Source organism: Rhea pennata, chromosome 28 (assembly GCF_028389875.1).
Source record: "Rhea pennata isolate bPtePen1 chromosome 28, bPtePen1.pri, whole genome shotgun sequence".
In the NCBI taxonomy this organism is placed as follows: Eukaryota; Metazoa; Chordata; class Aves; order Rheiformes; family Rheidae; genus Rhea; species Rhea pennata.
In genome coordinates, this window is record NC_084690.1 from 2,630,660 (window position 1) to 2,657,523 (window position 26,864).

The 26,864-nt window shown below is 41.0% G+C and overlaps 1 protein-coding gene across 2 annotated transcripts in view; it reads left to right on the forward strand.

Annotated features, from left to right (window-relative positions):
* Nucleotides 1-734: 734 nt before the first annotated feature.
* Nucleotides 735-26,864, forward strand: part of EBF2 (EBF transcription factor 2) — a 148,040-nt gene continuing 121,910 nt past the window's right edge. For both annotated transcript variants that reach the window (XM_062597065.1, XM_062597067.1), the window contains exons 1-6: nucleotides 735-1,307; nucleotides 3,854-4,010; nucleotides 5,047-5,110; nucleotides 5,417-5,472; nucleotides 5,864-5,937; nucleotides 12,343-12,411. In XM_062597065.1, coding sequence (XP_062453049.1) covers nucleotides 1,177-1,307; nucleotides 3,854-4,010; nucleotides 5,047-5,110; nucleotides 5,417-5,472; nucleotides 5,864-5,937; nucleotides 12,343-12,411 — 551 coding nt within the window. In that variant the 5' untranslated portion in view covers nucleotides 735-1,176. The remainder of the gene's footprint in view (nucleotides 1,308-3,853; nucleotides 4,011-5,046; nucleotides 5,111-5,416; nucleotides 5,473-5,863; nucleotides 5,938-12,342; nucleotides 12,412-26,864) is intronic.

The window sequence follows — 26,864 nt, forward strand, 5'->3', positions numbered from 1 at the left end:
AACAACCCACACAGGTATCGTCTTGGTTTGCAGCCGGCTGGGATGGGAAGAGCTCTGATTTCCTTCAGTGCTTTACACGACTTTTGCCTACCTAAGATGTTATGAAAAAGTTTCTGGGATAGACCTGATAGCCCGCGTACAGTGAGAAGTTTTGGGTCTTTATTACGTGTTAAAATCTTTCCCTCGCTTTTGCTCACGCAGGCAGCCTCTGCAAACAAAACGCCTGTAGAGATCCCTACCAAGACCTGCTTCGTTTCCCTTGAGCGCATTTGTTTTTAAATATCGCGCTTGAAAAAAAATCAGCCAACTACCTGTGCGATTGCTTTATTATTAAAGTGTGGGACAGGCTGCTGCTTTTAGCACAGTTTAATCGTGGTGCGTCAGGGAAGTTTGGCATCAGGCTGATAGAATATGAAATTAAATTAAAAGTTAACGTGGCAGGGCTCCTGCTGAACCTAGGAGAAGCCCCCGCAAGGAAAGGAGGTCGGTCCCTCGCTGCTCCCCCGCAGCAAAGCCAGCTCGCTGCCGGCCTCGCCGCCTCCTTCCGCGGGGGCGAGGGCTCGCAGCCGGGAGCTCGGGCTCGTGCTCACCGGCTTCAGAATCGCCCGCAGCCCGCCAATGGGGCGAGACTATGCAAATAGAACCCCTTATATGGACGCAGGCCCCTCCCTCCTCCTCGTAGGTTTTCTCCCATCGCTGTAACCCATTCATGGTGACTAGTTGGGGGAAGTATCGGCTCTTCCCAGGCGTCGCGTGTAACCAGACTCTCTTTAGTTCTATTTCTTCCTTTCTTTCACAGTATATCCCGATTGTTTTTTTTTTCTGGATTAGGCAGCAATCAATCCTTCTTCCTGTGTCTTTTGAGAAACAGGTGAACCTTGTTAACAGCGATCAGTTTCTGGATGCAGTTTCCTCTCCTGCGTTTGAAGGATGATGATACCAGGCAAGACTGAATCAGCATAACTTTTACTTTGCAAGAGGAAAAACTTTTTTTCCTATTTGAAGGCATTAAAACATATAGAATTAAAAAAAAACAGAAGAAGTTGGTTTAAAGCTGAACTTTTCCACTTTCTTGGGATTTGTGTGTGTCAATTGCAAAGGCTGCGTTTTTTTTTTCCTTTTGTTCTCCCTCCCCCCCCAAAAGGAAACTGTTGCTAGTTGGAATAGACTTTTTAAATGTTTGGGATTCAAGATACTTTAGGAAGAGGACCAGTTCTGAAAGATAAATCTCTAGGTTCTGAAATGGATTCCGTCAGGTCCTGGGTCAGAAACGTTGGGGTTGTGGATGCAAACGTAGCAGCACAAAGGTAACGGTGACTGTATTTATCCCCCATCCCTTTTTTTTTTTTTCCCTAAGCAAACCTTTCCTTTACTCCCTGTTGTTGTTTACATTAGATATCAAATTTATCTTCTTTTCTTCCGTGCCCCCCCCCCACCTCCTAAGTCTTTTATAGTCAGTGAAAATTCAAGATAATGCAGCCAGAGCTAGGGACAAGCATTCCAAAAACGGAGAGCGTCAAGACTTACTAAAACCGGTGCGGGATCAGGTCAGGGGTTCAGATCGTTCTTTCTTTCTTTTTTTTGCAAGGGGGGGGGGAATTGCTTGTACCTAGCGACGCAATCGACTCCTCCCTACTCCACACTTTCTGGGCCAGACAGCCGAATAGGAGTTAACTTTAACTTAAAAGTAGGCATCTTCTTCCCCTAACTCCCCATCTCGTTTCACTTAATTCAAGTGTTTCTAGCTATCGTAGGTATTGGTGAAGTCTTAACTGCTGGATCCAAGAGTACTCGCTGACTGAAATAGGCAGGCAGCTCACAAAGCGTGGCTTCGAGGAAAAGGGGAGTTTGCGGAAAGGAAGAACGTGCCACGAGTTTCGCCGAAGCAGCTGAGCCGCGCGCAGCCCGGCGCCGGAGCCCTGCGGGCGCCGGCTCTGCGCGGAGCCGAGACCCTGCAGGGTTTCTGCGCAACCCGCTGGCGTGTAGCACCTGCCTGCCTGTACGAGAGATCCCGCCGGATCTCTAATGTTAGTAAACGCACCGAACTGGGATCTTATCTACTTCTGCTTGCTTGGGGGTTTTAGTTTTTTTCTCGAGCCAAGTCGGCACAGGATCGCTGTTCTAGCCTCTTCACTTAGGGACGAGATGATGAAAACCGCTTCAAGTAAAATAATTTTCCTTGCTCTGTGGGTATCTTTTTAAAAAATACATCGGAGTAGCCTGGGGAAGGGGAAGGCTGAATCGACCTCGGGAGGAAGTTGTTTTTTTGTTTAATACAGAGATAAGTTAAAGGGCGTGTAACGGTCGGTGTATGGGATTTTAATGAAACAGGGACATAATAGAAACAGTAAATCCGTGCCTCCACCCACGGCCTGATCCATGAAAAAGGTTTTCCAAGCACTTTGGGAGGAGTTGTCACACTTTTATGAATGTCGATAGATGGTTTAAAATATACGAAGGGTAATGATGGGGAGAAAGGAAGAAGGGTTTAGTCCTGGGGAAAGCGAAAGTAAAAGGAAAAGGCTTCTAAGAAACCCCTAATTCAGGGAAGAGGTGGAAATGCATCGGCTTCGGGCTGGGTGGTGGCATCACCCCCCTCCTCTTTTTTCCCTCCTTCTTCCAGAGATCCGTAACAGATCAGGAGATCCGAGTTCTTACACGCAGAATGAGCAGAAGTCCTGAACTAGGCGCAATTCTGGCGGATGCGCTGCGTTCGCACTATACCTGTCTGACAGGAGCGAAAATCCCGGGGAAACTTTTGTAGTTCTCTGAAAGAGAGACTTTTTCAATGCAGTGAAGCGATTTCAGGGATTAAAAAGCTTAAATTATTCTGACTCCTAACTTGTCTAGCAAAACTATTAAGTAATACGGAGGTGCTCGTGTGCACCTATTTCTATTTTCCCCGCAGTAGGTACGAATCGGCATCAGGGAGAGGGAGGTACAACTCATTCTGATAACAAGTGTAGCTGCAGTTCGGGATACTGCAGGCATGCAAAAGCTTTTGAATCATTCCAATCCGGGAAACGCGTGCGAGACGTCACGGCGTTTTCTGCAGTCCAAGACAAGATTTGGGCAAGGGCTAGTTAACTTGAGTTTAATTTCTCTCAATTTAACCTAGAAACGGAAGACCCAGACATCGGTTCAAATAGGTCAATCAGTAAAGACTACATTGACAAACTTTGCTGCCGAAGAAAGTAGATATCTTGCTTGAAACTATTTGCTTTCTACCGAAAATGCAGATAAGGGAGATGACAGTCCGCTTGTAGCACGCGTTTTAAGGTCGCTTGGCTTCGTCTAGAAGACAAGTGACCGAGGCTGGACTGTATAGCACTTTCAGATTCTCTAATAATTAGTTACATGTAATTCTCACCCCGTGCATTGCATTCCGGAAATGACTATGACTGGTAAGAAGAAAATAGAGGAAGAGCTAAAACAATCATTGCACTCAGCAATAACCAGTCTTTTAAACGTTCAGGATTGGTAAATTTTTCTTGTCCTCGGAGTATAACTATAAAGATCGAGGTCAAGCTAAAATGAGTGTTAGCGTGACAGCTTCAAACTTAGGGATGGCCCCCGGTGCCGTGTCTGGCCGCGGCGGCAGCGGGCCCTCCCGGCCGTCCCGCTTTGCAAGCCGCTGTGCTTGCCCGCGGCTCGGGGAGAGCGCCGAGGGCGGAATCACTGATGACAAGTGGTTATTCGTAGCCTCATGTGGCATTTGCACAAGGTGAATCATTCCCGGCTTTTCTCTGAACGTGTGTTCTACCTTTATCTGTTGTTTTGCTGTTACTACTGCAAAGCCTTTTAATGTCTTTGTCTCTCCCCCCACACCCTATCCCATATGTTTCCTCCACAGCGGAGTAGCTTTGTCCAGAGCTCACTTTGAAAAGCAGCCACCCTCCAACTTGAGGAAATCCAATTTCTTTCACTTTGTTCTGGCTCTCTACGACAGACAGGGGCAGCCGGTGGAAATAGAGAGGACAGCTTTTGTGGACTTTGTAGAAAACGATAAAGTAAGGCTTCTTATCTTTCTTCTTCCTCTTTTTCTCTTCAGAATTGACCTCTTCTCCTTCCACAGAGAGCTGCTAATCCTTAATACCTGTTGTCTGTGTCCCTAACAAAATGCAACCAGCCCTTGGTCAAGGGTTCAGGTGCTTCGGTAGGGCTGCTGCCCTCTGCGTGCTGTTACAGCTAACAAGGCTTGCAAGCCTCAGCTGTATCGGGGAATACAATGGGAATTTGATACATCCATTTAGAATTTTTTAAAAAAATACAAAATTGCATGGGAAAGTCAAATCCTTTCAAATCCCTTTTTTCCCTGACTTGACAGGTCTGCCTAGATACCCTAGCAGAAGTGAAAACTAAGCTGTAATATGTCATAGAATCTGTTGAACATGATATATGTCTTAAGACTCCAAAGTCAATGACTGGACTCAAAAATCATTTGCTTTTGGATTTTAAATTAATATGTTAGGCACTTTGTATTGCTTCATGCTATTGTTGTCTCCCTTTTTTCCTTTTTTTAGTTAAGAACAAGTTTTTAATTGTGAAGGGTACTCATAAATAATTACATTTCAGGAAATTACAGGAAAAAAAATCATGCAAGAACCATCCCGGTAACGTAACCTTCAGGAAATAAATTTACTTAATGACTCTAAACAGCACTGTTATTAAAAACCCAGAACTCTGAGCCTTCCCACTGTCCATCTGCTTTATAGTAACTGACTTGAAATGTACAAGCTCATCTTATAATGTTCTGTTGTGAAAAATTTGAGGGCATAATGGCAAATAAGGTGGCAAAAGAAGTTCTTGAACTCCTACAGGAAAAGATGTCAGCAGTATTTTGTAGTTTGTCCTGGGTCATTCGGAAGGTTAATATATACCAATCAGTGAATCCACCTTGCAGAATTTTAATGAACTTCATTGTCACTTCCATAATGATTATCAGCTTTTGTATTTTAAACATGCCAAGTAAGTTCTGGAATACACACACACACACACACACACATATATATATATTTTCTCTCTCTCTTTTTTTTTTTTTTCCAGGAGCAAGGCAATGAAAAGACAAACAATGGCACACATTACAAACTCCAGCTCCTTTATAGCAATGGTGAGTCCCCCTTCCCTGTCTCTTTTTGTAGAGAGCAAACCAAGGTAAGGTTTCTAGGTGTTGTCAGTACAATTTCTAAAACACATGGAAATTCCTTTGCATGATGGTTCCTTCTTGGTATGGTGATGGGCTCTGAAGTTTACCTTGTGTTGATGGCCTTGAGGAACATGTTTGTGGAAACAAAACAAAATGGTATTTTCAGAGGATGTTTAGTAAGTCGCTAGGTAAAACTGAATGTATTAATCCTTGTGAACAGGGAAAAATATCTGCAACAGTATTATGTATTACTCTTCTCTCTCACTATAGGTGTCAGGACTGAACAGGATCTGTACGTTAGACTCATAGATTCAGTCACTAAGCAGGTAAGTATAGCTAATATGTGCTGTGCTATCCTGTCCCATCTCATCCTTGTTCTTTCCTACCCTTTACCATGTGTGTGTTCTTTTTTTTTCTCTCTCTCCTGGCATTGCTGCTATTACTAGACCTTAATTTTGAATTTGAAAAATAATATCGAAAAGTAGTGCTCTCAAATCTCTTTGCCTCTGCTAATTGTAGGTTTTTAACCACTTTCTAATGAATGTTTATGTATAATCTGCCTTTCCTGCTTAAAAAGACTTAAAGACTTTTGGAGAAGGCATTTATTTGGAAGCCACGATGAGCAATGATTAGAAGTCTTCACCTCAAATTTGAATATAATGTCAAATAAGTAACCCCCTGATGCTACTAGTTTACTCATTTTCTTAATTTTTGTAGCCCATAACTTATGAAGGACAGAACAAGAATCCTGAAATGTGCAGAGTTTTGCTTACTCATGAAGTCATGTGCAGGTAAGATGACTTTATTGACAGTATATGATTTGTTCAATAAGGCAAAGTTTGCTTCTATAAATGCCGAAATGGTTTCCCATAGAAGATGTAGGTAGGAGGAGTTTTATTTTTGGTCAGAGAGACTCTTCCTGTGAGAAGGCATTCTTTTTACAGATGGATAATATTTAGTTTCAATATAGTGTGCTTTTTATTTTTTATTTGTTGGAGCTTTTTTGCGCAACAGATTTGCAAACCCCCCAAGCGCACAATCTGAGCTACGCTATTTTTGTGTCATGTACCAGACGTTCTCATATGTTGTTTAAATACAGACTTTTCATTGCTTGCTTCTTAAAATATTCCTGTTTACATTCCTAAAATGTGCAGTATGATTTAAAGATTTTACCTGAAAATTAGAAGGTGTTTTTCCTGTAGTTTTCTCTAGTGAAATATTTTAACATTTCTTAATTAAATTAACATAATAAATGTTCTTTAATTTTGCTTTGTTCATCTACTCCCCAAAACTCCAATTAAATCAAAATCTAAATCCTTCCTTTTTATACCTTGTAAGCAATATCTATGGGACTTCCATCCTTTAATTAGGAAGACACTATTTTTAGCATGTAAAGTGAAAATTAGAGGGTAAAATGCAGTTGAGGATGTTTTTAATAACATTTGTGCAAGTCTGTACTTACATGTACCTTATGTATGTACATTGTGCTTCCATGGTAACTTATTACTTTTCCTGTTTTCATGTAATTAAATTTTTTTTGATACATATAACAATGCAAACAGTCAATGTTCTTATATTAAAATGTGTTAAATTGTGCGTAGAATGTTCTTTCATAAAATGAAAGGCAAAACCAATCCTGACCTTTATTGAACACATTTTGTGATTTATTGTATTAGTAGGAGGGGGTTAAGCTATTGGACCGAATATCGCTTCTTTTAACGTTGCTGTTCACGATATGATTTTTTTTTTAAGTAACCTTCTAAGTTCATGTAGTAGTAAAAGTAGCTTAATTAGGCTTCTTTTTGTCAGTGGAAAAATGTAGTGTCAGTAGTGAAAATGTTAGGAAAAGTTGACATAGTGTTGAATACAATAAGAATTAAGTAAATGTATAGTGTTTATGTATTTATGCACACATTAGATATTTTTGCTCTCATTAATTAAGAATCCGAGCGTTGTTCCTTTTGACCAGCTTTCACCTATGTATGTACACACATAGCTTATGTTGTGTGTAAGGTATGCATAAGACACACTTTACCATGACCTGTAGATGTAGTAGGAAAGATTAAATGGACATACGATTTTTTGGCATGTTTAGAAATTATGTATTTATTTAATTATATATACTATCCTTATTAGTGAAAGTCTTTACATCCCTATAACTAGGTGAACATTAGAGAAGAAAAATTTTTGAATTTCTGTGCAGTTGTGTTCCTGTTTGTAATAACACAATGACAGCATACTTTGTTTTTCTCCCCCCTTCCTGGATAGGGAGAGATTCTATTTTAGAAGATAAGAAAGCTCAGTGAAGCTCAAACATCAGCATTCAAGTGTATTACTTTAAAATAAAATTCAACTGGCTGCTTCTTCCTGCTTCCTCTCACTCCATCCCTCCACAATAATCCATCCTTTAAAGTATCAGACACTCTATTCACCTTTTATATACCTGGCTTCCATATTCCATGCTTGATTTACGGTAGTGTTTTACAAATGTAAACCATTACTCAGATTATATTGAACTCTCTTGCTTGATAGATTAACCAAGGAAGAATTACAACTCAGGGACGTCCTTTCCATGTAATACACAGATTAGCGAACTAAATCAAAAGCTCCCTGTAACCTAATCAAGACATTTGATTTTAAATGTCTCGTTTTCCTAAAGTATCTCTGAACAGGATGCTGTGTAATCTGAAGCAGCATTACACATACCACTTTGAATAATGCCAAGGGAATGGATCCAACTCTAGTTAAGCTTGACATTTTATTTTATTTCTTTTAAGTACAATAATCAAATCCTCCTCATTGTGTGCTGCTTAAGTGGCAGCATCAATTTTTAACGCCCCTAGTTTAGTTTGCATTAGTAACAGTATATAAAAATTTAATGCACTGTATTCAATCTGCTGTCCAAATTGATGCTACTGTTTTTAAAAAGAAGAGTCTGTCTGTCTTTCTGCTCCCCTTCTTCTAGTCCTTGTTAGTTGGAGATAGACATTTTTTTTCCCTTCCCCCTGGTGTTTTTTTGTATATAATCACACATGCAGATATTCATGCTGTATACAAGATCATCCAAAACTCTGCATCTTCCGCTCAGACAGTGACAGATGCATGCTTAGCAGGAAAGTTGTCTAAATATTGATATGGCTACAACAATCTGTCATACCAATTGAAAGTTAAACTCTCAACTCTCAATAATTAGTGCTTTCAGAGAGCGCCTTTATTTATTTATTTGCAGATCATTTTTTTTTTTCATTTGGGTTATTACAGCCTAATGGGAACTGTTCCTATTAGGTGGGTCTATTGCAAATACTCAGTCTTTTCCCCACAGTGGATGGAAAATCAAGGTAAACAGTCTCCTCTCCTGGAATAACTTTTTTTTTCCTCCTCTTCTTTTTCTTGCAATTATCAACTAAGAGGAAACTAGTTGTTATGCTGCTGCCAGCAACCCTCTATGCCCTCAATGCTCAGAGGGTTAAAAGGTATTATAATTTGAACAGAAGTAGTCTCAGGGCCTACAGCTGGCTAATAACAGAGCTGTATTGAGTGCAAGCAAGCCCCACAGCTGTGACTTTCGCCACAAGGCTCAGACTAGACAGGAGCTCTAATCAGCTGGGCCAGGCGGCCACTGGGGCCTGTGTCTTTATCGGCCAGATGGTGTGAATTTAGACACTTTTGTTATGCAATTGCAGGGAGGAGTTGGGGAGAAGAAAACAAAACAAAGGCCACCATGCTGTGAGCTTATTTGAGTTTGAAATTAGAGACAGATTTTTTGGGGGAGTGGGGGGGTTGAGGGGAGGGGAGGGAAGTTGAGAGCTGAATTTTAAAACCATTTTAGTCAAGTGTGGGGGGGGAAAGGGTGCAAGTTCGCCTCTGACATGAGCCTTCTGGAGCATTCAGTTTGTAGATCTGGCATCGAGTGTTATGGCTTTTTGGTCTGGCTTGTTTTTAGTATGTTTAGAATGCCTGTTTATAGTGTAAGCCATAATTTTTCGTGTGTAGATCTAGTTAGAGGGGAAAGTAAAAAAAATCATAGTTTAATAAGAAAAGGTGTAAAAAAGGTAAATATTTGGCCTTGATAGTCTTCTTTTAAGCATATGAGTACCTCTGAAGATATGTTCCTAAACAGGGTTGTATCAGGAGCTTAAATACAGCTAAAGTCCTGACATTAATTTTCTTTAAGTGGGTATTATAGGCTTGATCCTGGACCACCTGAGTTTGGGATTTTTGCCATTGACATAGATTGGAACGGGTCAATTGTGTTACAGACAGCACGTGTAAAACAAACCCGGTGGAAATATTAGTACTGGAATACTGTGATGAAATACCTGGAGACAGTGGTTTAAAGATTTGAGAGGTACTTTTGCTAGAGCTTTGGCCTGAAATATCCTTAATCTTTAAAAACACTCTGGTTTATGTGTAGACTACTCATTCACTGGAAGAGGGAGACTGTTTGCCCTAATAAAGAGAAAATGTTTAATGTGTTTTGGGATTCAGAAAATGTTATAGTCAAAGGGAAATGATCTAGTCATCTAGCAAAAATCTGTCCTCCAAGCGAAGAGTGATAAGAAAGTAGATATTTGTGAAATGTTTGGAAGACTTTAGCTGTAAGCCGCAGTTTTAAAAGGAAATTTTTTGTGTATTACTAAATGTAAAGTTCATAACTTTGATAATTGTGCAAACTAAAATAAAACAAGATACACTGATTTCAGAACCCAGACACATTGCACTCCAATCCCACATTATTCATTCTGAACACTTACTGTACAAGGAAATGGCAACTTCTCTGGGAAGTGTACATGAGCTGATGAGATGTGGTGGAGGTAGTTCTGGTTTATTCTGTCTGAACATTACTGTGGTGTGATGTAGTCAGATATATTCTTTTTCAGACCATCTGCATAAGTTATATGACTAAAGGATATCTCTTTTAGTATTATTGCAGAGAGGAAATAACTTCTGTTTCAGCTAGCCATAAAAAATATAACACCACTACAAAAATATTTAAAAAATGGAGTTCCTTTCGTTGTTTTATTATAGTGGCATGTTACTTTAGAAACCATCAAGGCATTTGTTCCGGGTGGTATTTCCAATGCAATGAAATATTGGATATGTCAAAAGTACATGCCAAATTTATATTCTTCTGAGTAAAGTTTTTTTTTTTCCTTTGGAAAATAATACCTTATATCTTGTTTTTTTATTACAAAAATGTGACTGTTTATAAAGAATTGCATAAGGCAGTGAAGTGCGTAAGGCATACTTAAAGTTAGGAGTTGGAGGGAGTGGGGAAATTCTTAGCTAGTATGAATTATCATAGCTTCACTGAAGTCAATGGAGCTATGACAATTTACAGCAGCTAGAGGGTCTGCCCCAGGGATTTTTAAATATTTAGTGTATCTTTCTATTTTAAAAGGACTAATGTCGATGAACAAGCGCAGGTTTGAGGCAAAGGGAATGTAGAAATGTTGAAAGAGAACTGCTATTCAAATAGCTCCGCTAGTTGTATCATCTTGTGGGCAATTTCAACTTGCAAAGGGGAAATTCCTGGAACACTGTAACTAATTGATAAAATGCATGCATTTGAAAGTTTTCATACCTAAAGGAGTGTTTTTTTTGTCTAAAAGCTTATTTTAGATAAATATTATGCATTCCCAGAAAAAGAACTACTGTATCATATTTATACTGCATTCAGTGAATTCAAGGATTTTACTCCCCCCGCCCCCAAGCTCTGGTTGCAGTTGTTCCTAGGTGGAAAGCAATGGGATTCAGAATGACTGTACAGAAATTTAAACTATCTCTTGATTTTGTAGGTGTAAACTTGAACAATTTAAGAATGTCATAAACTGAATTTGGAATGACATTTGTGTAACTGAGGGCATAGTTTGATCTGGTGACTTCTGAAGTATATGGAAATTCTGGTGCAGAATATACTTAAAAGTTCCATGATTACACTCTTAAGTTTTGTCTTCCTCCTTCTTTCTCATGTTAGGTTTTGTCAGAATAAACTGTCTAAGCACTGAGACAACTTAAAACTTCTTACAGATTTTGTTGTTATAAGATAAATTTTTAGAATAGGGAGATAAATTCAGACCAAGGACTGCTTTTTAAATATGTATTAACTTTTGGTACTCGGCTGGAGTAAATGAAGGGAGTATCACTCTTGTTAATGAGTGTATTGGTGGAAATCAAATAATGATCTGTCTCTTGATTTTTCTTGAAATGGGGAAAAGAGATGCAGTGGTTTAGTTCTAGTTTCCCTAAATACAGTTTAATTCAATGAGAATTAACATACAAACAGACACACAGTCTTTGTGTACAGGTGCATACACGTGCGTAGATGTAGATACAACATGGAAGTCATTCTGCAATGTATACCTTATTGCACGTTCCTCAGGACATTAATATTATCTTATGTTTTCTCGCTAGGTCAGGAAATATATTTATTTTATCTGAGATAGTGTAGCAGTAATTTTTAATCTTAATAAATGCACCCAAATTATATTGTATGCTTATGAGAGATGGTTATAATTTCTGTACAATCATGTAGGTGGCCACATAATCAAAAATATCTAAAAGTGTAAGCTTAATGTTCAGAGCTTACCATCACTGAAACAATTTCAGAGATTTACAGGTGAAATTTCAACATGAAAATTTTCTCTTCAGATCCTTAATACAATCTAACTGTATGTTCAGTTTCTTTTTTTCATTGATGTTACTATATAGCTGAGGTTTTCCTGTGAGTTTATGAAACTTCAGTGTTACTTAATATTTGATTTGTTATTTATTAAATATAATAATAAACCAGTAAATTGCTTATAGTCAATTTTAACACATTGTTTTAATGGACTTTTAACCATAAACACAATTGTGATGTCAGTAATCTGGTTATAACATCTGTTAATCATTTATAAATCCTTTATAAATAGAGCCTTAGTCTAAAGTGTGACTATATTGCTGTTCATTTTGGCTTGGAATTTCAAAGAAGACTAAAGGGAGCCGAGTGCCAAACTCCTGCTGAAATAGCCCAGGATTTGGGCACCCAATTTGCTCAGTCCTTCTTTATTCTGGAAATCCTAGCCAGGATTTTCTCAGCTGCTTTTCTAGGCAGGTACTGAGACCTGAAGCTTGCCAAACAAGAATTCTAGGTGGTTGCTTTGCTATCAACTGCCACAGTAATTCTTTAATCTTGGTTTTCTTCTGCTCTCTAGTCGGTGCTGTGAGAAGAAAAGTTGCGGCAACAGAAATGAGACTCCCTCTGACCCTGTGATCATTGACAGGTAGGAAATGGATCGTAATTTTTCCAGAAAAGCAAACCCAATCTGTTGCATGTGCTTTGAGGCAGCTGAATGTCTTGATGGTTATCTGTCAGCCTCTGCTGCTCTTCATGACTCCTTTAGTCTGTACTTCATGACTCCTTTAGAAAAATGCTAGCTTAAGAGTTGGTTACCTTCAGTTCCTCTCGCTTAACCTTGACAGGATTGTTGGGTTTTTTTGTTTGTTTTGTTTTTTAAATGATACTCTCTTTGTGTATCATTTTAATCGTGACCAAATATTCTATATATAATGTCTCTGAATGTTGTCTGCTCACCAAGGATATGATTCAACTGGATCACTAAAACAGATAAAGCTTTGAACAGCCTGGTAGCTTCATTAATATTCTTTATCAAAAACTCAATATTTTTTGTAGAAATACAGGGAGGAAGGAAGACATGATGACAGAAGTGGAATGTGTTAGCTGGACTTAAAACTGATAGTTTTGTGACTGTCATCAATTTTATGCAGAACAGCAGTTTCATGTATTACTCAGGTCCAGATCCTGCCCTAGGTTCTGTTTGCTCGTTTTTGGGTGAAAACATGACTGGAAGAGAGCGGCAGTGGGTATTCATGAAACGATGTATTCTGAATAGACAGTGTTTGCGGTAGCTTAACAAACTAGCCTGTGGAACTCTCTGCCACGGCGTGCTGTTTCACCTTGCTGAAATCAGCAAGATTTAAAAAGGAAAAATGGGAATACATAGAGCTGTTTCAAAAAGAAATGCTACAACTAGGATCTCCAGAAGGAAAATAGTAAATAGTGAAAAGTCAAGAAGAAATCTTTCCCCCAGATAGATTATTCCGTAGTAACTGTTTACAGAGTTTCTTTTCCATGGAGCAGCTTGTACTAGTTGCCAGTGGAGAGCCAATGCTGAAGTGGACGGATTGAGAGTTTGGTTTTTATGTCTGTATGTGTTGTTAATGTTCTATCTACATTCTAATAGGCATTAATTGACATAATATTTTTATGAATTTGTTTTGGTATTGAGAATGGTCAAGGTAGTTTGAATATACATCTATAATTATTTCCAGCAATTTTTTGTTACAAAGTTAATTAAATCCTTTTGGAACTTCTGGTGTTGTGATGGTGGGATTCCCCCCCTCCCCTTTTCACCTTTATTCTTCTGCTTACAGATTGTGGTTAAGCAGAAAGCTAGGAAATCTGGCAAACCATAATTGGGCCAGTTTTATTTGTTCTGCACTCCCCCCACCCCCAATTAGAAGCACAAGTCCTAGACATGCCATCTTCACCTATTTTTTGCAATTGCCAGCCTAATTTTGGCTGTGTTGATGTTTGGTTATTAACCTGCATTTGGGAACTTTCCAATCTGAAGTCTGAATTTTCTAAGGCTTGTTTTGCTGCTGAAGAAACAGCATAGCATAAGACAGTGTATTTGCTTATAAATTAAGCCATGAACCATGAAAGTAGTAGGGCCTACCACTAACTGAATTTGTCACCTTGAGCAAGCTGTCCATTCTCATGCGAAATGAGGATTCTGCTGCTTTCTAGAGAGATTTGAGATTTGTTAATGTAAAACGCAATGGAAGTGAAACCTTTAGAGAGAGCGAGAATAGGGTTATTCTTTTTAACAACTGTCTGCAAAATAAGCATCACAAATCATCTGTGTGGACAATGAGTGCTAAGCTTTCCTAATTCCCTCTAAGTCTAGAATTTGCACTCAAAACCCTCCTGCCAACAGCAATAAGTGTTCTACCACTTGCATCGAAGTATCTTCTAGGTCTGTTACTTGTTGAGTGTCAGTTCTTTCCTTCTATCTCTCTTTGTCTATGTGTGTGCCTCCCTCTCTGGAAATTGCAGGTGATATCTAGAGTCTAATGGGTGGTAATAATAAGGCAGATGAGAGAAACAAGGGGGATTGCCTGTTTAAAGCTTTTTCATTTTAAAGGTGGAGTCACTAAACTGGGTTTTGGCCCCAAAGGAAAGAAATGAATACAGATCTGCACTGGTGTCTGAAAGTGGCGTGGTTTAGTGAACAGTGCAGTGAATAGAGAACTCACAACTACATCTTTTTTCTTTTTCTACCTCTGATTGGTAGTGCAGCATCAAGCAAATGACTCCCTTTTCTTGTACAGTTATTACAATTATTTCTATTCCACCATTTTATCCAATTAAGTAAGTTTTGAGGAGTAAGAGGTAATCCTGTGTATTGCATCTTATTTAACACATGTAATGTAAATATAACAACAAAACTATGCTGCACATGTCTGTTCATAGAAGAATTTATCTTCCACACTGTCTTCCTGACACATTTCCACAGCAGTAAGTACAACTGCTGCAGCCTTAAACAGTCCTCCCCCTCCAAGCTATATTCAGTGTGACTAATCCTTCTGTCTTTCAAACAAAAACCTCTGTTGGAGAGCAGTTTGTGTTCTGGACTAACTTGGGAATCTGGGCAGCAGTGTTATTATTTATTTAGGGTAAATTTATATGGCTTCTTAGGAAGAAAATATTTATACTTAAGAACTCATTTGTAGGTGGAGTATCATTTTTAAGTGCGACTTGCATCCCTCCACAGTTGTGCAGCCCAATAAATATGGTAAAAATTTTATGTTTATTTTGCAGCTTTTTATTCTAAGTGCTTTCTTTTCAGTTCAGTTTTAGCTTCATTGTAGCTTTTTCTTTATTTTTAAAGAAAGCCTGTAGTTCATTTTAAACTATAATTGGAGTTTTTTTTTGTGGTTTGATATTATAGGTAAATATAGAATTTGTCTTGTAACAATGCAGTTACATTGTAGTACGTCTTCGTTAGGAAGAAAGTCATGTACTTGAAGGAAGCTATTCAGAATTTGAAAGAAATGAGCTGAGCTACACTTAAAGAAATTGCAACAGTGGTAACAGGTATACAAAGGAAGTACACACAGGTACTGCATCTGCTTAAACAGGACCACTTACACTGACAAATCTTTGTGATATGGTAGTTTCAGAAATGTACTGAAGCCTCTCTATTGCCAATGCAAGTCTTGGAAACAGGCCTTCTTAGTCTACAGGCAGAATTAAGTGTTAAAATCTGTTATGTCAGCTGGGCTTTCCAAAGGAGTCTAAGAAAGCGAAGTGTGTGCTTCTTCAAACCCTTGGAAAGATCTGTCAATGCCTCAGAGAAAGAATGCTCTTTCCTGGGGCACGTGCATAGGTGGCTAGCAAACATCAGCAGAATTTGAGGGATAAGATGCGCAAAGTTGGATCAGCCACACATGACAGAGCATTCAAAATACAGCAAAAATGTAAGATTTTCTTACAAGGTGATGCTCAGAGTGTTGTACTAGTTTAGTGTTAGAGGTGTAACTTACTGTGTTTGACGAATCATGAATTTTGTGACTGGTTTATAAAGCAAGAAGTAGTTCAGCAGGAGAAAAAAAAAGTCAGCCATGTTGTTGTTGTGTGTGTGTGTGTTTTTTTTTTCTTCCTCTTGAATGAATTCCAAAAGTTCTTACGCTGAACAAAATGCTGCTGTGACCTTTGCTCTCAGGACTAGATTTAGATCCTAAGGACCTTGTAGTTATTTTTCCCTTTGCTGTTGAATACTAGCATTTTTTGATATGAAATATTAATTTACCATGTTATCTCCCCACTTGTTCCCCCCAGCAAATAAATATCCGTAGGTTGCAATAGAGTACTCAGGTTCCTGCAAGCTTAAGCTGACCCAGAATCTTCTAAATTTTTAGCCTCACTAGTGAAAATTGTATATCCAGCAAAATACTGCAGAGATGTGCTATTAGAGACAAGCATGAGTACAAGGTAAATACAGGAAGACTCACTCCCCTCCTTTGCCTGAGTCCACAGTTGTGCATGTTTACTTTCTAAAAGGCAGATAAATTTGTTTGGATAAGGATAAATATGAGTATGTTGGTTTTTTGGCTACATGATCTGTCTGTAAAAGATATGCTGGCTCTTGGTTTCTTTACCAAGCTAAATCTTGAACTGATATACAAACATCCATTTCTCAATATTTGGAATATGGTGCACAGTGGTTTTTGGAAATACGAAGGGGTGAATTACGTGTCTGTGGGCCATTTTCCGGTCTTTGGCATTCTGGTTGTGATGTGGTATAGATTGCTGATTTACACCAGGGTAATTCAGATCAGAAAGATCAGAATCTGACTTCAGATGCTTGCTCTGCTTCAGGAGCCATGATAGGTCTCAAATGCTCCAATGGTGCTTTTGGAGGCATCAGGAGGCAGGAGTTGACATAACTCCACTGGAACGTAGGCCGGGAAGGCCCGTCTCTGCCACCTGACAGGAGAACACATAATGAATGTTTAGTCCAGAAGCATGTGCAAATATGCACTCTAGCTTTTTTGTTTGTTTTAGCATGTTTCCACAGTGTATCCCAACAGTGGTAGATTACCATGATCTTAATTTCTATTTTATCCAGTCTTCCTGATTAATCTTTGAAGTTAGAATCTATGATATTGGCAGCTTTATGAGACCTCAGAAATGTAAATATAAATGTTTTTTTCTCATGGCTGAAATGGTTCTTCCCACTGTTTCTTGTAGTTCCTGGAATTTGCAATGTTATCTTTGCCTACTAAGGTTTTCTTCTTACTGTTGAATTGTTAGACAGTGATGCCGAGTGAATGGTGCGGGGTGGCTGTCGGATAGAACCACGGGAGAGTATACATTCTTACTTCTGAAGATGATACTTCCCAAATGAAAACTATGTTTTGGCACATCTGTATTATCATTATGTAATTTATTTCAGTCCCCCCACCCCCGCCTTGGTATGCAATTAGAAAGAAATTTGGTCATATGATTGAGAGGTCAGGGATATGGCAGATAAGTTTAATTTCTTGTTCTACTGCAGATCTTTTCTTGTATGTGAGTCTCATAATTTTGGATCTAAACTCCTATCAAATGGGGATAATTCTCCTTTTTAAGCTTTGTCTTGCTTGCAGGTTTAAGCTCTTTGGAGCAGGGCTATCACTCTGTACGCTTGTTACTCTTAGTGCTTTACCTAGTTTACTGAAGCTGTGATTTAATTGAAGTCTCCAGGGTACTGGAGAGAACTGGGTGATAGTTTGTTGGCTGAACAGTTTATTTACTTCTTAATTTTTTCTTACTTCTAATAAAGGAGAAATAGTCAAAATAAATTTCTATTTAATTCAAATGAAAGATCTTAATTCACTTAAAATTGCAGAATGTAAATGGGATGGAAGTGACTTTTTGTTACTATAGGGAGAAATTACTTGGAACAACGCTGCAAAATATGACTACAACCTCTGTACAGCATGTGGCTGGCTGTCTTTGTGTTTCTCTGTGATTTTACTCTGTTGAAGCCCTGGAGTCCTCCACTATCTTTGAGCTGATGGAATGAGGTCATTTAGCTCAGAGTCATGCTTTTAGTATCTGAGATCCTGGGTTTGTTTCCCACTAGTGATAACCCAGACTTCTCCGAATTGTCCTGTAAAGAATTTCAGGTGTTTCCACCCTGCCCTTTTTTTATGTTACTGGGGCAGGGGATGCTGTGATGAACGGGATTTGAATGAACTGCTGAGGTGTGTGGAGTATTACCTTGATCTGAGACATGCACTAACCAGTGGGTGGAGGCCTGGGGCCAGACTTGCAGCTGGGACCAGCAGTGCAACATTGACTTGTACCAGCTGAGCACTTGGCACTGTAGCTTCAGTAGGTGGTGAACCACAATACTGGTCAGCTGACACAAGCTGTAAATATTTAGCATATTATTATTATTATTATTAAAGATACACTCCAAACCACAAACTGGTGACATTCTTGTTAACGTCTCTAAAACGAAGCTGAAGAGACTGCTTTACTTTCTTGTACCATAAGGGTCCATCCCTTCAAAGCAGTAACGGGGCCACATGGATAGAGATTTTCTTCCCTGCTGCTACTCAGGCCCTACCTGCTGTATGGATAAACAGAGGGCTGAACTCTCCTGGGCTGTCTGGCACATTTCACAAGCACTATAACTCACTTCAGGAAAGACAGCCATTGCCAGGCTTAAGCATTCTGACTATGCCACCATGGTGTCCATGCTGCATGTTAAGGTGCTCTGCGTGAGATGTCCACGTTAACAGGACTGGGCTTTGTGTTGCCTTGCCCTCTCCCTGTTCCCCTATTCCTTCTCCCCAGAAAAGGCAAAAGGGCATATAGGTTAGCTTTTGTTTTCACTCCTATCTCTTTGAAGGATTGGACTTGAAGTAAATGTAAGCTTTGGGCGCTCCTCATTTTTTCTCTTAATCTTGGCCATCCACAAAGGACTTTATCCCTTCCATCCTCCTTTCAGACTGAATCCATAATGTATGCACAAGGATGTTTCTTAATGCTTGGACGTAGAGAATGGAAAGACCTGGATCAAATTTCCACTGATGCTTAAAGTGATAGGATAAGTCATGTAACTCTGTGCCTCAGTTTCTCCCTTAATGAAAAATGTTAGCAATTACCTATATGAAATGCTTTCAGATCTTTGAATAGCATTATTTTTTGTTTTTCATGTTTCTATTGCAAGGTAAATTTCCAGTACATGGCACTCTTGGAATTGTTGTTCTACTCTATTCCCCTTGCTCCTTGTGAGCCTGCCAAGGTGGAATAAATGTCTCGAATCTGCTGCTGCTGTAGGGTGAAGCTGGGAGCCACAAATAGATGCAGCCCTCAGCTTCCCACATGCTCCAATCCCCCTTTCAAAGCCTCCAAAATCCACAATGATCTCTCCACTTGTCCTAGGGAGTCCAAGTCCTTTGTTCACTGCTAAATCCTGCTCTCCTGCAAAGAGCTGCTGTTGTGCCATCTGTCTCTTTATGAATTTTTTAGTAGACTGGATGTTTGTGGGCAGTCAGTAACTTAAAGAGCACTATCCTAGCCAGGTGAGAAGTGGCTCTCCTTTCTCTCTCCCCCTCTCCCCCTCTCCCCCTCTCCCCCTCTCCCCCTCTCCCCCTCTCCCCCTCTCCCCCTCTCCCCCTCTCCCCCTCCCCCTCTCCCCTCTCCCCCTCTCCCCCTCTCCCCCTCTCCCCCTCTCCCCCTCTCCCCCTCTCCCCCTCTCCCCCTCTCCCCCTCTCCCCCTCTCCCCCTCTCCCCCTCTCCCCCTCTCCCCCTCTCCCCCTCTCCCCCTCTCCCCCTCTCCCCCTCTCCCCCTCTCCCCCTCTCCCCCTCTCCCCCTCTCCCCCTCTCCCCCTCTCCCCCTCTCCCCCTCTCCCCCTCTCCCCCTCTCCCCCTCTCCCCCTCTCCCCCTCTCCCCCTCTCCCCCTCTCCCCCTCTCCCCCTCTCCCCCTCTCCCCCTCTCCCCCTCTCCCCCTCTCCCCCTCTCCCCCTCTCCCCCTCTCCCCCTCTCCCCCTCTCCCCCTCTCCCCCTCTCCCCCTCTCCCCCTCTCCCCCTCTCCCCCTCTCCCCCTCTCCCCCTCTCCCCCTCTCCCCCTCTCCCCCTCTCCCCCTCTCCCCCTCTCCCCCTCTCCCCCTCTCCCCCTCTCCCCCTCTCCCCCTCTCCCCCTCTCCCCCTCTCCCCCTCTCCCCCTCTCCCCCTCTCCCCCTCTCCCCTCTCCCCCTCTCCCCCTCTCCCCCTCTCCCCCTCTCCCCCTCTCCCCCTCTCCCCCTCTCCCCCTCTCCCCCTCTCCCCCTCTCCCCCTCTCCCCCTCTCCCCCTCTCCCCCTCTCCCCCTCTCCCCCTCTCCCCCTCTCCCCCTCTCCCCCTCTCCCCCTCTCCCCCTCTCCCCCTCTCCCCCTCTCCCCCTCTCCCCCTCTCCCCCTCTCCCCCTCTCCCCCTCTCCCCCTCTCCCCCTCTCCCCCTCTCCCCCTCTCCCCCTCTCCCCCTCTCCCCCTCTCCCCCTCTCCCCCTCTCCCCCTCTCCCCCTCTCCCCCTCTCCCCCTCTCCCCCTCTCCCCCCTCTCCCCCTCTCCCCCTCTCCCCCTCTCCCCCTCTCCCCCTCTCCCCCTCTCCCCCTCTCCCCTCTCCCCCTCTCCCCCTCTCCCCCTCTCCCCCTCTCCCCCTCTCCCCCTCTCCCCCTCTCCCCCTCTCCCCCTCTCCCCCTCTCCCCCTCTCCCCCTCTCCCCCTCTCCCCCTCTCCCCCTCTCCCCCTCTCCCCCTCTCCCCCTCTCCCCCTCTCCCCCTCTCCCCCTCTCCCCCTCTCCCCCTCTCCCCCCTCTCCCCCTCTCCCCCTCTCCCCCTCTCCCCCTCTCCCCCTCTCCCCCTCTCCCCCTCTCCCCCTCTCCCCCTCTCCCCCTCTCCCCCTCTCCCCCTCTCCCCCTCTCCCCCTCTCCCCTCTCCCCCTCTCTCTTTCATCCAAAATTTCCTTACTAGTTTGCAGTCCAAAGCCTCTTGAAATCTTCAAAGCGTGCTGTCATGTAGGCTTGTAAGCAGGGCAAACTGGAGGCTAGTTTGTCACTTAATCTTTTTTTTTTTTTAATGTAGACAGATAATTCATCTTCCAGCAAGCTGTTGATTCAAAAAGAGCATAAATATCTTACTGAATGATTGTGCTAGAAAAAGGAAGAATGGACAGGTAGTTAAGGAATAACTTGAGCTAGGGAAGTCCAGGGTTGCAAGTTTACTGTATAACCCTAAGCATTCATTCAGTCCCTGTGCTTCAGTTCTTTGCCAATAAAACAAGGATATGTGCATGCTTTTCTATCTTTCATCGATAATATGAGGACAAATATGCTGAAGAATGAAATGTGGAAATTCTACGGTGATATGGGAAACTGTTGCCATTAGGGTGGAGATTGTTTTGGAGTGACTTAAAAAGTTACTCTCCCCTCCCCCCCCGACTACTATTTGCTGTCCTGATTGAGCCAAAAATAAATGAGATTAGTTTAAATCATTGCTGACTTCAGGCACAGATTTATAGGGAACTAACAGAACTGGACCCTCTTTTCTCCATGCTTTATGGATGTGGGCTCTTAGCCATGTGATGTCTTTACCTGACTGTGCAGCCATTCTGTCCGTAAGGCACTTGACGCGAGCTCTGCGAATGAAGCCTGCTTGCCTTTTTGGCTGTGTTAGAGTGAAACACAGTGTTAGAAAATGGGATTATGGGAAAAAGTAGTAATAGTGAGAGTTTTAACCATACTGATTCCTTTAGTTCCAATAAGTCTCTAACTGGAATAGCCAGCACTTATTCTGGTTTTAGAACCACAAGGTGAATATGACTAAGTCTGAGCTGGGATGTATTACATATAATTATAAGAAATAAAATATGACTATTGCTACTGCTGTGTGGAGGTCTTTAAGAAAATAAGTCTAATGAAGACAAGACCCAAAGGACTTTAGCAACTTCGTGTGAATCAGGTATGGTTCAATGGTGCTTTAGTACAGTTTGGATGGCCAGCATGGATGAATTCCAACCTTGTGAGATTAGCTGTGCTTTAGCTGAGATGAAAAACATTGACAGTGTTGGCTGGATTAATTCTTTATTGGAGTTTTGTCACTGCAATAGGAGGGGAATTTTATCCAGTCTAAGTACTATGTTCTCCTGAAGAGCAAGAAAAGAGGTTATAGGCCTGCACAGACAGCATAAGGGTGCTCAAAAGGACATAGGACATAGCAACGTGGAGTCATTATAATCAGTGAGTTTAGTAGTAGGGAGGAAAATGGAATAAACTTTCTCATGAATTAAAGTGCTGCTGGGAGTAGAAGCTGATGTTACGTCCACTATGCAAATGCAAAAGAAATTCTGTACATGTGGAGCCAGTAGTATGTGGCATGGGTTCCAACATTTGGAACTGATCTGCATTCTCCTGGATCCGTTTGCATTCATTATTGAACATGCCAGTATTCCAGAATAATTTCATCCTAATGAAAGCGTACTCTGTGTATTTGTGACCTAAAATAGTCTCCATTACCACTTTTACACTCCTCTTGGCCTCTGTCTAGACCTTGTTTTATGGACTTGTCACTTTATCTGCCCTAACATTTCTTGTTACTGCCTCTTGCTTCCCTTTTGAACCTTTTGTTTCTGTCCATCCCTTCCTTGTGTTTCTGACACCATCTGTTTCTGGTAGGATCTCACATACTTTCTACCCTGTAAACATCCCAAGATTTCAGTCTCTCTGAAGTGAGCTGCTTCACTTACGAAGAAGGCCTTCCAGTTAACATGTAGTGTCTGTTTCCCACTCTGACAGCTTATGAAATAATTTCTCTCTCACTCAGAACATCAGGCAAAGTCTTTGTATGAGGATGAGGTTTAGACTAAAAGTGCTAAAGTGTCTGAAACTCACTTAAATCAGTTGGAGCTGGGCTCATAATTTTAAAGATATTAAATGCTTATGTGACTTGCTCAAGATCATACAGGAGGTCTGTGATACAGTGAGAAGTTGAATCCAAGGTGTGTTCCTGACTGGGTCACGTAAGCATGTCCTGCAGCAGCATTTCCTTTAAGTGTAATTCACATTCCTGTCTTTCTTGTTTGATTTGGAGCTCTAATGTGCTGCTGTCATCCAAGCCATCTCCCCCCCCCTCGCTCTCTCTCTGTCTCTTTTTTTCTTCCCTCTTCCCTCCCCATCTTCTCCTCTTCTCTCTTAATTTCCTTCTCAGCTAAAGAGCCCTGTGCTTATTTCTCTGTGGGCATCCCATTTATAACTCCATGTTTGGTGGCTTTTCCTTCAAGTGGAGTCCATTGAGCTTGTAAATTGTATTGGATCAGTGAGCCTATAATGAGGCTTCTAAGTCCGAACAGTGCAAGTCTGCTGGGATTTTATTGTTCATAAAGCTTCTTCCCTGGAGAGCGATGGAGCCATTAGGTGTGTGCTGTGTTTAATATTTGGTCATGACAGGAAGCAATAATTTTCTATCTTTTACTGTGGTTCTTGAGCTGTTTTAAAGCAGTCAGCTTATTTGAGTCTCAGTGATTGTGAACCCATTAGGCAAAGGGGGCTACTTGTTCTTATGTGGATTTGCATCTTTCTTACAAAGGCTATTTTAATAAAACAGAAAAAAAAAAGCAGCAACTTATTGCCCTGTGGTGGTTCTTATCACAGTCTTGCCCCTCTCATGAACTCCCAAATGCAGTTGCACCTGACAGGGGATGGCTTATAGCTGATTTCACCAGATAATGGCATTCCTCACGCTGAAGGGATTTTGTATTTACACCAACAGAGAACGCTCCTATTTGTATGACATTTTCTGGACATTTCAGGATTTACCTTATTCTTATGGAAATCCATATCAAAACTTTATTTAATTTTAGCAGAAGCAGGAGCAAGGTTGTATTCAGGTATTTTGGAAATTGTTTTATATAATTTCGGAGATTTATCAAAAGTAACTAACGATTTTTGGTGCATTCAAATTTTTTCAAGTCTCAATTGTAAGTCTAAGTCTCAACCTCATTTTAAAAAGGTTCCATTTCCAGATGGTACTACATCTAGCAGAAATATTTTCATTGAATTATTTAAAAACAAATGGTAATTATATTTTTAATTTGCATTTAAAATGTACTTGCCTTGAGAAAAACCCCAAACCAAGAATTGAAATTTTGTCTTTCCAGAAAAAGACTTTTGAGCAATTTGAGCAGGAAATTTTTTTTTATCCAGTTTTATTGTGTCTTTTACTTTCACTTTTTGAAAATCAAACTATATCATTCATTCAAAGTGCGTGTTTAAAGCCGCTTGATAATGCTCCAAGTATGTACACTCTTCTATTCCCTTGAGCATCTAAAACAGCTTTATCTGACATACAAAAGGCAATAGATTGGTGGTGGTTGTTTTTTATAAAGTGTTGTGCAACAGTGTGTGTTGTGATGCTTTTCCTTAGCATATTTCAGGTGACGTTGGGTAGAAACACCATCTCCTTACTGTCAGTCCAGCATCAGCCTGACAGATGCCAGTTCTCTTCTCCGTGTTCCTGCAGAAAACTTTCTGTTTGCACAGAGGCTCTCCTTCTCCTGTTGCAAGGTACCAAAATAAGATAGCGTTTAGCTACAGTTCCACAGCTGGGAAGTGTGGTGAAGCCGTTGGTCATATGAACATGCCCATGAGCTAGGCTATTAAAGCCATATAGGAAAAGTCATTTCACTGTATATGAGCAGTTCCCTGGGAAATGAATGCAGGGAGTGTTACATAAAGCATGGTTTCTTAGCAGATAGAAAGCAGAATTCCAAAGTAAGGGTTTTAGGATATGTTTTTAAGTTGCTCTGTTTATTCAAGGTCCTCTAGCAAACTCTAGAGTCCTAACCTATTCCCATCCTAGGATTTAGTGTGCTTTAGCAGCAGGGATGGAAATTAGAGTGTCTGAAACCTATTTCTAACACTTCTCTTCCTGTGACCTGCAGAGGAATTTGGACAAATCATTTCCCTCTTACCATGTCTTCTACTTCCCTGTGATGTATTTATTTAAATTGCAAGACCTTTGAAATAGGGACTATTCTGCAAGCAAGATGGAATAAAGGAGAAAGAGGAGGATGACAGTCTCGTCCTGGCTAGGAGCATTTGGTGATTCTGTAGTACTAATTGTGAGGACGATTTACATGACACTGACAATACTTGTCCATGTTGACAGATAAAGATGTTCTGAATATTTTGACAGCTAGTGGAGGATGAGCAAAGTCAGTCCACGTAGACCTATTCCTGAACAGATAATTCTTGCTTATGTGTTCAGACATCATCATGCCAGCTGACATGGGGTTTAATACCATTTAAATGGCACTTAAATACCATTTAATATTCTCCTGAAAAAGTAGCCCACAGATTGAGCTGGAAGAGTTTGGCTTATGGAAGTTTTTCAGTTCAAAGCATCACAACTTCCTATCTATTAGACCTGAGGAGATCAGTGAGCGAAGTGACTCTAGCTCTGCAGCCTGTGGAATGTTGAGCCCTTCTCCCTCTGCTTGGTTTTTGGCATGAAAGCAGGGGAGGGAAAAAAAAAAAAAAAAAAAGGGAGGGGGGGAAGAGCAGAGTGAATAGTCTAATTGGAAATGTGAATCCCAAGCAAACTAAAATGATACAACCAATTACCACAAATCTTTTCAGGATTCAGGCTCTGCAGCCTGGTAGAAAGATACTCTTTTGACAGTCTTTCCCTTTTGTTTCTGGTGCTCGCTCTCTGCAAAGAACTAGTTGACTTTCTCTGCAGGATGTGCCGTCAGTTCTGCACACTTCTCATGCTCTCTGTTGCTGCTGACTGCAACACCAAGCTGTTTTCTCACCCTGATTACTGTAGGTGTTCTAGCTAGGTCAGTTCTTTCACTCCAGAGGAAAAGCTTTCCACAACGATATCTTCCCTCTGGGTCCTTGTCTTGATCTTTGGAGCTCTGTGCAAGAGGCTTGTATCAGAAAGGAAAGAAATAATTGCCTTGCCTAATGGTTCTGTACCCAACAGTTATGTTGTAAAAGCACAACTGCGCAAGATATGTTTGCATTAGCCAGATGTACGTTTTCTTTCAAAATGCCAAACCTTAGAGGAAGATCATTGAGTGTTTGAAAAGAGGTGGTATAGTGGGGGTAATTACAAAGGCGTTTAAAGCAGTTGAAAGCCAGTACACAGTGAATAGATGAAATTAGTTGATGGCATAAAGAAATTAGACTTGAAGCTGAGAGTGTTGATGCCAATACAAATTGGATTTAATTAATTTTGAAGAGATGTGTTTAGCTTTTCTTATGCAACATTGATAAAAGCTCTTTCAGCAAATGGGCCCTGATTCAGCAAAGCAATTAGTACTTAGTATTGGTTAGTATCAAGAGGTATGCATGTAAGTATTTAGTTGAAACTAAGTTCTAAAAAGAAAAGAGAAACTGTTAAGAGTCCCACCCCAGCTTCTGGTTTGTTTCAGATTTGCAAACTTTATCAGAAACAGTTCTAGAAATTTCCTTTTTGAAAACATGAAACTTAGGATTGTCATGTTCATGTGAATCTGAGAGATAAAAATTGATGTATTGGAAGATCTAGTAAAAACTGAAGAGGTTTGCCTCCTTAGTCCATGCTGTTTGTCCTGTGTATCTATCTAAAGCTTTTATTCTAAATAACTCTAAATGACCTTGAATTCATTGCTACTAATAATGTAGCACTCCAGTAAATTTCACGTGGACTTGAAACTAGATTATGTTAGATCTTAAATTTGAGCGTGAGCAAATACTTAAATGGTGATCCTTTCCCAAATCCGTACTCTTAAGAGGAACGTAGGTGCTCAGTACCTTAAAGGAAAATACTTACCACTTCTAGAGTTGAATCCATGCCAAATCATTCTATTTCATGTTGACAAAATATCTGGTCAGTCAAAATTGCCCTGTTAAAGAGGGAAAAAAGCTTACAGCGTTATGTCAGTGTCACTTGTTGACGTAGAACCTCAAAAAAAAAAAAAAAATCCTTTGGGACATTTTTGTTAAAGAGTTTTCTTTCTCTTCCCCCCTCCCCATTTTATCTCCAGCATTTACCAGCATTCCTTCAAGACATCTGGTGTTCTCATTTTGTAGCTTGACTTCTGTGTGTTCAAAAAATATCACTGTCAGTTTCTTACTAT